An 11541-nucleotide genomic window follows, 5' to 3' on the forward strand; every position below is an offset into this window, starting at 1 on the left:
CATTGAATCTTGCTCTTTCACAATGTACCAAGTTTCTTCATATTGTAACCCTGTCTCTTATGCTAAGTCCTTTTCTACACCATGTTATATGTGTTGAGTGTCTTTCAGTGAATTCCCTTTAAGAACTCTGATTTCCCGTTAGTCTCTTCTAGGTTTATAACAGTTTGTATAATGGTCACATCCTTCAACTGATGAAGTCAGTTGAAGACATTCCTGATGAAGACCTTATGCGAAACATTGACTCTTCTGCTGCTCAGATGCTGCCTGACCGGCTGTGCTTTTCCAGCACCACCCTTTTTGACTCTGATCTCCAGCATCTGCAGTCCTCACTTTCTCCCACATCCTTCAACTAGTCAAGTTAAATTCAGTGACCTAGAACACACAATTTTGAAACAGAACTCCAAGAGCAGTCCTCTGGTCATCTACAATTTCTGCTCTTTCATTCCAATATTGCAACAAATCAATTGCAACAAGCTGAGTTAATGTTTCAAGTCAGGTGACCCATCATCAGAACTGACAAAGGGTCACTGGACTCTGCTTCCCTCTACAGATGCTGCTGGAACTATTAGTTTCTCCAGCACTTCCTGGTTTTGTTTTGTTTTCCAGCAGCAGCAGTACTTTACTTTTATTTTTGTTTGATATAATGCCTGCTTCATAACTCGTAATATTCATAAATAATCTGTCCCTGATAAAATTGGTTATTAGACCATTGTCATTAACAGGGGGTGGTGAGTGCCGGTGATGGAAAACATTGTGCTGATGAAAATTATCATGCTTGAACAGTCAGCAGGCAAAATAATCTACATGTAGAATACATGATCCACAGCCTTAAATTGAGCTAAAGTGCAAGAGACAGCCCTCAAAGTCGTTAATTGTTACAGCATTGCAGTGCATTGAAAACACAGCTTGCTGGCAAGGCAACTAATCTCTATTGAGAGATCATGTCTACTTGCTTGAGATAGATAAGTCATAAGGGCGTATGTTGGGTTGTTAGCAAACATGGGAGGTTCAAATGCATGTTGTCAGAATGCCCAAGAAAACTCCCCAGTTTAAATTGTGACACAACAGATCTTATAACGGAATTCATAATATGATATTAAAAGCTACTGTTTCTAGAGTTGGTATTCGGTGCAGAAAAATAAATCATCAAAATTTGCTTAACAATTGGGAATGAAGGTCTTCATAGATTAAACATGCCAGGATTAAAGAGCTAAACTGTCATTGAAAGATAGGGGCCACAATATAAGGCCAATTCAGAGTCAGGTTAACTTCCACATTCATTGACTCAAATTCATGTCATTCAGGCAGTAGCCTACAAAATCTATAGGCCATTTTGTCAGCGATGCAGGAAAAAAGTGCTCATTATGTGATCTTCCAGATGGGAACTAGCAAACAGAATTGCAGAATTGCAGAATAGCTGATTACGTCCGCCTCTTGGCTGTTTTCCAGAAAGATCTTTTAGACAAATTGAAGACTTGTATCATTCAAGAGCTACTAGGGGTAGAACATAAGTATGAAGGGATCATTGCAAGTTGACAAAGTTTATAGATCTTTATTGCCAATGTGACAATTGACACAATCACTCGAATAAGCAATCATACCAAGGCACAAGGAAGTTGTGACCTTCTGCTAACCTCAAGGAAATATCCAGCTTTCAATTAATTTGGTAAGACATGGCCAAAAAAAGGTCATTGGCAGAGATAGTAAAGGCTGGAAGTGTCATTCCAAACAGGCTATGTACATGTAGTATACTCAAGCTGGCATAAAGATAATCTAGTCATAAACTTGACCTGTGATCAACAAACCAAAATTTGACAATTTAGATGTTGAGTAAAAGAGGTGAGGAAGCTGGAAAGCCACAAAGGGATCAGTTCCATGTTTTACTTCTCTTTCAAGGCATACCAGGGACTCAAGGCGTAAACATTCAAATGCCAAAGAGACTCACTGCAGTATCAATTGGAAGGAGAAAGTGAGGTCTGCAGATGCTGGAGATCAGAGCTGAAAATGTGTTGCTGGAAAAGCGCAGCAGGTCAGGCAGCATCCAGGGAACAGGAGAATCAACGCTTTCCTGAAGAAGGGCTTATGCCCGAAACGTCGATTCTCCTGTTCCCTGGATGCTGCCTGACCTGCTGCGCTTTTCCAGCAACACATTTTCAGCTCAGTATCAATTGGAAACCTGTCCTCCTACAATATAGACAGAACATCTCAGTAGGGAGGACTGATTTGGAGATGCCGGTGTTGGACTGGGGTGTACAAAGTTAAAAATCACACAACACCAAGTTATAGTCCAACAGATTTAATTGGAAGCATTCCCACCAAGTACGTGGCAGGTACTCATGTGACTCAGCCAACGTTATCTATCTCATACGTTGCAGGCAAGGATGCCCTGAGGCATGGTACATTGGTGAAACCGAGCAGAGGCTACAGCAACGGATGAATGGGCTTCGCACAACAATCAACAGACAGGTGTGCTACCTCCCAGTTGGGGAACACTTTAGTGGTATGGGACCTTCGACCTCGGACCTTCAGGTGACCATCCTCCAAGGCGGACTTCTGGACAGGCAGCAGCGAAAAGTGGCTGAGCAGAGGCTGATAGCTAAGTTTGGTACCCATAGGGAGGGCCTCAACTGGGACCTTGGCCTCATGTCACACTACAGGTGACCACCATTCCACTATACACACACACAGACACACACACACACAGACACGCACACATACACACAGAAACTCCTATACACAGACACGCACACAGACACTCATACATACTCCTACAGACATACACACTCCCACACTCACTTAATATAAATACTGTGTCTTACAATTGTGTCCTTCACAACCACCTGATGAATGAGCAGTGCTCTGAAAGCTAGTGCTTCCAATTAAACCTGAGGGACTATAACCTGGTGTTGTGTGATTTTTAACATAGTAGGGGAGAGACTGACTGTATCCCAGAAGAGGTGCCCAGTGGAGCCACATATGTGGATTCCTCTGTAGCCTCAGACAGAGGTATTTGTCCTTCCCAGACAAGACTGATAGCCTTGGCCACAACCCAGTTAAACTGCCTCCTGCTCCCATTGTCTTACTTCCCCTCTATATTAGCATAGGTATATGAATCTCCCATTTAGAGCAGGCAAGACTCTTCTATCTTAATCTCTTCCCATCAACAAATAATCATGAAGAAACGATAATCAGTCCCTGTAATCCATTCACATGTTATCACAGGACATCGACATTCATTGAGTTTTGTAAATTCATAATTACCTATCTTAAACTATGTAATGACAATCGAACATGTGACTGATAAACCTTTTGTTTAATCCCTATAAAAAAATACTGTCTTTGTGTGTAGGGTAGAGATTCATGGAGAAGTGTCACCACAAGTAGACACATGGCTACTTTGGGGATATTGAGACTCTCGCCGGCTGTCCGATAACAAAGCATCTACCATTGTACAGAAACTTGGGTTGTCCAGAATTTTGGAACAAAATATACATCAACAGAGGAATAAACATATGTTTCACACTGTCAGTCCCATGGAAGACATCAATGTCATCACACTGTCCAAGTGTTGAAAAGATTTCCAATTATCTGTCCTCAGAAAATATTTGTTATTGATGAAAGTTGACATGGGACCAAGTATCAAGAATACTATCCTTGAAAGTTCCAAGAAACTGTGTACTCATAGGCATGGGAATTCATGAAGAAACCTATGAAAGTAAAACTTTAAACTTACAATGGGTTGTTAAATTCCATGTGCAGGGTCAATAGTGCTGGAGTGCAAATACAGTCAATTAATCTGGAAGGCGCAGTTGTTGCTGGACCATCAGTATCAGCATGCTGTGACTTTGCATAGTCTATGATTAATCACCATCCATGAACCTTGTAAGACATCAACTACAGAACCAAAACACAACAGACTTTTCATGGAACACTTGCAGAACTAAATATAAAGAAAAATTGAATACTTCATTTCCTCGTGAATTAGCGTAACTAAAATCTCCTGCTGTGGAGAGAAAATTAAAGTTGAAGAGGAAATGGGGATGCAACTACTGCAGCATAAATCTAAACTTGAGAATACCAACTTCAAGATGACATATTTAGGAGTTATACAAAGTAGGTCTCAAAGGGAAAGACAGAAAGAAGGAAGAGCTCTCATCACCAATCCAATGAAAATATTGCCGGTTTAATGGAAGTTCCAGAACAATTTGCACATAAAACAGGTCAGACTCAGCAGAAGCCATTACAGAAACATTGGCTTGAGCTGAAAGCATTTCCAGAGAAGATGACAGTTCTCCAAAAGCAGCCGGAGATACATAAAGGAGCTGCTGATCATTCATGAGACAGAAATAAATGTCATGCAATGATACTCCAGGGGAAGAAGTCAAGCAGGACATGCAGGAAATCAAACACACTGTAACAGCACAAGGAAGAGGTACAAAATTCAAAAGAAGACAAAAAGAAAAGAAAAAAGAAGTTGAGGAGGCTGGACAGTTATAAGATCAGGTTCTAAGCAGAAAATATGCTTGACCATGGTATTAGAAGAATCCATGTCCAAAGCAAGAAGCTTCTAAAGGAATAAAACAATAAATGCTAAGGAGATTTGTACCGCTCAAAACAGCCTGAAGAATGAGGTGAAAGCTCATCTGGAACAAATCTCAGCTGTGGTGAATTAAGATGAGCACATCTTGGAACAGCAGCAACACTCCATGAAAAAGAAACTTGCCAACACAGACACGAATAACTGATAAATATCACTGAGGACTGTGGTAATAGACAGCACACTCAGAAACTGTCATCATCACGGATCTGACTGCATCAGAAAATTACCTATGCATTAAACAGACTCACAGGCTTTCTTGTTAATGTAGACAGTTAAACCTTTCTTCGGAAAGAATGGAATGCTGTATGTGTACTTTGCCTTTAACAGATTAATCTTTAAGCACTCCATGTGTTTCATTTATAGTGCCCTTGCTTGTCAGTTAGTTTTGGATTTGCAAAGCTACAACATAGAAATCAGCTGATTGCTGTCATGTCTGTTTCATAAGTTATAATGTGATTTACTGTTTTAAATAAACTAATCCATGGAGTTCAATGATTCCGGATGAGTGATTGATTTTAGACCATTAGCACTAACAGATCCTTCATTGTGCCCATACTGTATACTGCTCCCTCAGTGTACACTTTCACCCATACTGTATACTGCTCCCTCAGTGTACCCTTTCACTCACACTGTATACTGCTCCCTCAGTATACCCGTTCACGCATACTGTATACTGCTCCCTCAATGTACCCTTTCACTCACACTGTATACTGCTCCCTCAGTGTACCCTTTCACTCATACTGTATACTGCTCCCTCAGTGTACACTTTCACCCATACTGTATACTGCTCCCTCAGTGTACCCTTTCACTCACATTGTATGCTGCTCCCTAGTGTACCCTTTCACTCACACTGTATACTGCTCCCGCAGTGTATCCTTTCACCCATACTGTATACTGCTCCCTCAGTGTACCCTTTCACTCACACTGTATACTGCTCCCTCAGTGTACCCTTTCACTCACACTGTATACTGCTCCCTCGTGTACCCTTTCGCTCACACAATATACTGCTCCCTCGTGTACCCTTTCACTCACACAATATACTGCTCCCTAGTGTATCCTTTCACTCACACTGTATACTGCTCCCGCAGTGTATCCTTTCACCCATACTGTATACTGCTCCCTCAGTGTACCCTTTCACTCATACTGTATACTGCTCCCTCGTGTACCCTTTCACTCACACAATATACTGCTCCCTCAGTGTACCCTTTCACTCACACTGTATACTGCTCCCTCAGTGTATCCTTTCACCCATACTGTATACTGCTCCCTCAGTGTACCCTTTCACTCACACTGCATACTGCTCCCTTAGTGTACCCTTTCACTCACACTGCATACTGCTCCCTTAGTGTACCCTTTCACTCACACTGTATACTGCTCCCTCAGTGTACCCTTTCACCCATACTGTGTACTACTCCCTCAGTGTACCCTTTCACTCACACTGTACACTGCTCCCCCATTGTAGCCTGTCCCTCAAGTTGTACCTTTCTCCAGAACACTGTTCACTGCTCCCTTACTCGACCCCTGTCATTCCCACTGTATCTTTATCTCTCACGCTGTAGTCCTATGCCTTACAATGACGATGTCCAGTGGAGAAATTAGGCCCAATTTGAAGGCAATCTTTCAAAAAAAGGAAATGTATATCTTCAGTCTCTTCAATGATAGCACGGGTCCAATATAATTTGACATATAGAGCAGCAGTCAGCTGTTGCAAGTTCCATTGACCAACCCGTGTACATCTTCAGGGCCTGAAACAATGGAACTTTCTCACATGGCAGATGTAAGTAAATGAACTGTTTGAGTGCACTCACTTCTGTACATCCTTTCTTGCTGCTTTGCACTTAAAAAGTGGCAAACAACTTAGGAACATATGAATGGCAAAGGACCATTCAGCCCTTCAGGACTGTTCAGTTAGATCACTTAATTTCCCTTTGCTCCCTATCCCTTTAAATTTTACTCAACAAATATCTGTTCACCTCAATTGTGAAAGTGTCAACAGACAGAGCATACATACATCAGCTGAGGAAGTTTCAGATTTCTGCTATGCTGTGTGAAGATATGCTTCCTAGTATCACTTTTACACACAGCTCTCATTTTAACATTATATTTTCTTGTTCTGCATGCTATTAGATAACTCGATGAATTAACACGGTCTCTGTTGCAAATCCTCCAGCATTTCTTAAGGAGGAGGGGGAGCAGTCAGAGGTTGTTGTGCACATTGGTACCAACAACATAAGGAGAAAGCGTGCTGAGATCCAGCAGATTGAGTACAGGGAAAGTTGGGAAAAAGGCTGAAAAGCAGAAACTTGAGGCGAGTAATCTCTGTGGCTGAATTGTGTTCATTTCAACGCAAGGAGTATTATGGGTAAGGCAGATGAGCTCAGAGCCTGAATCAACGCAAAGGACAATGATGTTGTGGCCATTACAGAGACTTTGATGAGAGAGGGACTGGGCTGGCTGCTCTGTGTTCCAGGATTTTGTTGTTTTAGATGAGATAGAGAGGGAAGTAAAAGAGGTGGACAAGTTGCATTATTGAAAGAGGCAATAACAATAGGGTTGTCATAGTCAGTGACTTTAAATTCCCCACATTAACTGGGACTTCCTTAGAGTTAGAGGCTTTAACAGCAACTCGAGGAGGAGCCATACTGAGCTTTGTACTGGCTAATGATCCTGGTCAGGTGACTGACTTTTCAGTGTGAGAACATTTGGAAACAGTCATTGTTACTCTGTATGTTTCAAGGTAGTTAAGAATAAGGATAAGTCAGGACCTTGTAGGAAGGTACTAAATTGGGGGAGGGAAAATTATGGCAAATTAGAGAGGAGCTAGGGATTGTTAATTGGAAGGAGTTGTGTTTGGGCAAGTCTACATTTGAAATGTGGGAGTTGTTTAAAGATCTACTGATCAGAGATCTGAACTGGCATGTTCCAATGAGGAGGAAAGACAGAATGGCAAGGTAAGGAACCCTTTGATAATGAAGGAAGTTGTGAATTTAGTCAAAAGAGAAAAAGGAGCAGAAGTAAGGTTTAGGAAGCTAGCATTGGACAGGGCCTGTGAGGAATATAGCGAAAGCAGGAAAGGACTCCAACAGGAAATTAGGAGAGCATGGAGGTGCTATGAAAAGACCTTTGTAAGTAGGGTTAAAGAGAAGCCCAAGACATTCTATACATGCATTAAAAACAAGAGGATAACGAGGGAAAGGGTCAGGCCACTCATGAAGGGGACATGTGATTGGAGGCTGTGCAGGTGGGAGACATCCCAAATGAATACTTTGCATCAGTATTCACCCAGGAGAAGGCCATGGAGGATAGTGAGATTAGTGTGTTCCATGCTAAAATACTAGTGCATTTTGAGATCAATAAAGAAGTGGTGTTGGGTCTCTTGAAGAGCTGGATGGTGGCTAATTCCCCAGGGCCCAATGGCATCTTTGACAGAGGCAAGAGAGGAGATTGCCGGGCCTTGACCAAAATCTCTGAATCCTTGCTAGCCAGCGAAGGACTGGCAAGTAGCTAATATTGTTCACCTGTTCAAGAAGGGAAATAGGAATAATCCAGGAAATTACCGAGTAGTGAGTTTCACATTCGTGGTTGGAAGCTATTGAAGATAGGATAGGATTTTTAAGGATAGGATTTGCACACATTTGGAAAGGCATGGTCTAATCAGGGACAGTCAGCAAGGCTTTGTGCAAGGCAGGTCATGTCTTACTGACCTGAATGAATTTCTTGAGGAAGTGATGAAGGTGATCAATGAGAGTAGAGTAATGGATGTTGGCTACATGGACTTTAGGAAGGATTTCAACAAGGTCTCTCATCAAGAATATGAAGATGCATGGGATCCATGGTCACCGGGCTTGGCTTGCCCATAGAAAACAAGGGCTGGTATAGAAGTGTGTTTTATGGCTGGCTGTCCATGGTTACTGGGTTCCACAGGGATCTATAAGGGGATCTCTGTTGTTTGTGATATATATAATTGACTTGGTTGAAAACATAGATGGGTGGGTTAGTAAGTTTGCAGATGACACAAAGATCAGTGGAGTTGTGGATGGTGTAACATGGTGGCTCAATGGTTAGCACTGCTGCCTCATTGCACCAGGGTCACAGGTTTGATTCCAGTCTTGGGTGACTGTCTGTGTGGAGTTTGCACATTCTCCCCGTGTCTGTGTGGGTTTCTTCTGGGTGCTCTGATTTCCTCCCACTGTCCAAAGATGTGCAGGTCAGGTGAATTGGCCATAGTGTTAGGTGCACTAGTCAGAGGGAAATGGGTCTGTGTGGGTTACTTTTCAGAGGGTTGGTGTGGACTTGTTGGGCTGAAGGGCCTGTTTCCACACTGTAGGGAATCCCATCTTTGATGAGAAAGAGAGTGGATCCAACATGTGAAACAGGGCCTGTTGTTTTTCAGCAGCTACTTTAGTCTTGAATTGGCAGAAATATCCCCTTATAATATGTTTGAAACACAAAAACACCGGTAAAATAAAAAGAATGTGCCCAACCAGTGTTTGCCTTTGAATTCAAGCTGAGTTAGAAGTTCACCCACTGTAACTGCAGGAGATATTAATCTATAAGAAATGAAACATAAACTGTTTAATATCGGAATCAAAAATAATATGACGTCTATGACGACCTTGCCTTCTTTCTGTTAATGTGTACTCTGCCTCTATAACAGGGGACTCACAATAAATACTAATTCTTGCAAACCCCTCAACACCCACAAAAATACGGACACATGTCTGTCTGGGGAAACCTTCACCCCCTAGTCTCCTGACAATATCGACACACTCTCAGGATCCTACCATCCTTTAATGCAGTGAGATAAATGTTGATCTTCACTGCCTTGGCAATGGTCTGAAGGAGGTAAAAACAATGACTGCAGATGCTGGAAACCAGATTCTGGATCAGTGGTGCTGGAAGAGCCGTCGATTTTGCTGCTCGTCGGATGCTGCCTGAACTGTTGTGCTCTTCCAGCACCACTGATCCAGAAAATGGTCTGAAGGAGTAGATTTCACGCTCATTTCAATACCTACTGATGTCACTCAGACTCACTGAAGACAGAAATTTGAAACACAGAAAGATTTTTAGTACAGATAGACGCCATTCAGCCCAATGTCCCCAGCGTCAATTACCCAAAAGTAAAGTGACTGTTGATATGAATTTATTTTTAAAGCAATTATAATACATTAACTCAGTTCATTGCAACTAATGCAACAAATCCAAGAATCTGATGGGGCACCCTCTAGCCTCTGAGTCACAAGGTTTGAGTGCAAGACTTACTCCAAGGTATCTGCACAGGGCGACATGATGCTGACACTCCAGTGCAGCTCTGAGGGAGTGCTGCACTGTTAGGGGTGCCATCTTTCAGAAGAAACACAGAACAAACATCCCATCTGCCCTGTACGGGTAAATGCAAAGTATTGCGTGGTACCGTTGCAGGGAAGAACAAACGAGTTACTTCCTGGAATGCAGATCAATGCTTTATCATTCAATAAAAATCACAGGTGAAAGAATATCTGGTTACTACCATAGTATTGTTTATGGGAGTTAATTGACAGCCGCAATGCGTGGACGACACTTCAAATCATTGATTGTATCTCACTTTGAGATACCTGGTGGTCACTGAGAGATTCCAGATCATTTGTTCTTCCTAAAATCAATTCACCTCGTATTCCTTTGGGAGTCCCAGTTGGAAAGCCTTTGCCCAATTCTCTGCCTGCTTTGGAGGCAGACACCTGCAGCTGACATACAGAAATTAAATCTTGCCCACGCCTACCAGGCACCATTCTACACAACCAGATCCTGGAATCTAACACTCAAGCCACTGTCTGAAAATTGTTGTTTACTGCGAGCCGAGACACTCCCTCAAGGTGGAACAAAAGTGCTTCAAATGCTGTGGAAATCATTTCAATTCCATTTCTCCTTGTGTTCGAGCCCCATGAGAAACTTGTTGCTTTGCACCAGAAGTACTCGGAGCCTTTAGAACTGACTGCATAGCAGTTTAATAATCTAAACGTTCACGCACTGTGAAGCCCGTTGTTCAGTCCGACTGATTGTTACTGGGGGCCCCTTGTTGCTTTGCTGAATGTTAATAAGTTAAAGATGGCACACAGAACGAGCAAGAACTCTTACTTTTCTACTATTAAAAGAGGCACTGAGCACAAATATAAACCGCCACTGACTTACATAGTTCTGCTTGTTGAGGATTCATGCTTCTGCAGCTCAAACAGTCATGTTGAAAATAATGATTGTTATTCAAAGCAAAAATCAGGAATCCAAAGCTAGCTGTTTTGAATGCAAGGAAATGTTGACTCAATAACTCCCTCTTCAGCACAAGGCAAGATATGTTAAAGGGGTAGGGCTACATTAAAAATGACTACTGGAATTGAATCAAATCATCTTTTGTCATGTGTATTCAAAATGAAATACAATATAATTTATATATAATACCCATATATGTAAAGAACCGAACGTTCACAATGATGGGAACCTCTACATCATTGTGAAAATGGTACCAGATGCTAAAATCTAGAATTCCTGTCACTTAACAAGGCTCCCACCATTTTATTAGTAAGGAGAGTGATAGACAATAGGTGCAGGAATAGGCCATTCTGCCCTTCGAACCTGCACCACCATTCAGTATGATCATGGCTGATCAGCCTTAATCAGTAGCCTGTTCCTGCCTTATCTCCATAACCCTTGATTCCACATTCTTGAGAGCTCTATCTAACTCTTTCTTAAATGAATCCAGAGACTGGGCCTCCACTGCCCTCTGGGGCAGAGCATTCCATGCAGCCACCACTTTCTGGGTGAAGAAGTTTCTCCTCGTCTCTGTTCTAAATGGTCTACCCCGAATTTTTAAGCTGTGTCCTCTGGTTCGGCCCTCACCCATCAGCAGAAACATGTTTCCTGCCTCCAGAGTGTCCAATCATTTCATAATCTTATACGTCTCAATCAGA

At 42.2% G+C, this 11541-nt stretch overlaps 1 protein-coding gene across 2 annotated transcripts in view; it reads right to left on the minus strand.

The window, feature by feature from the left end:
- The window catches only part of LOC122559164 (protein SSUH2 homolog), a 56381-nt gene extending 45481 nt beyond the window's left edge, over window positions 1–10900 (minus strand). Inside the window, exon 1 of one of the 2 annotated variants that reach the window (XM_043708537.1) lies at window positions 10769–10900. In XM_043708537.1, coding sequence (XP_043564472.1) covers window positions 10769–10793 — 25 coding nt within the window. In that variant the 5' untranslated portion in view covers window positions 10794–10900. Of the gene's footprint in view, window positions 1–3733; window positions 3844–10768 lie in introns of those variants that run through there. The other variant, XM_043708538.1, reaches the window with a different exon arrangement.
- Between the last annotated feature and the right edge of the window lie 641 nt (window positions 10901–11541).

This window comes from Chiloscyllium plagiosum, chromosome 18 (assembly GCF_004010195.1).
Source record: "Chiloscyllium plagiosum isolate BGI_BamShark_2017 chromosome 18, ASM401019v2, whole genome shotgun sequence".
In the NCBI taxonomy this organism is placed as follows: domain Eukaryota; kingdom Metazoa; phylum Chordata; class Chondrichthyes; order Orectolobiformes; family Hemiscylliidae; genus Chiloscyllium; species Chiloscyllium plagiosum.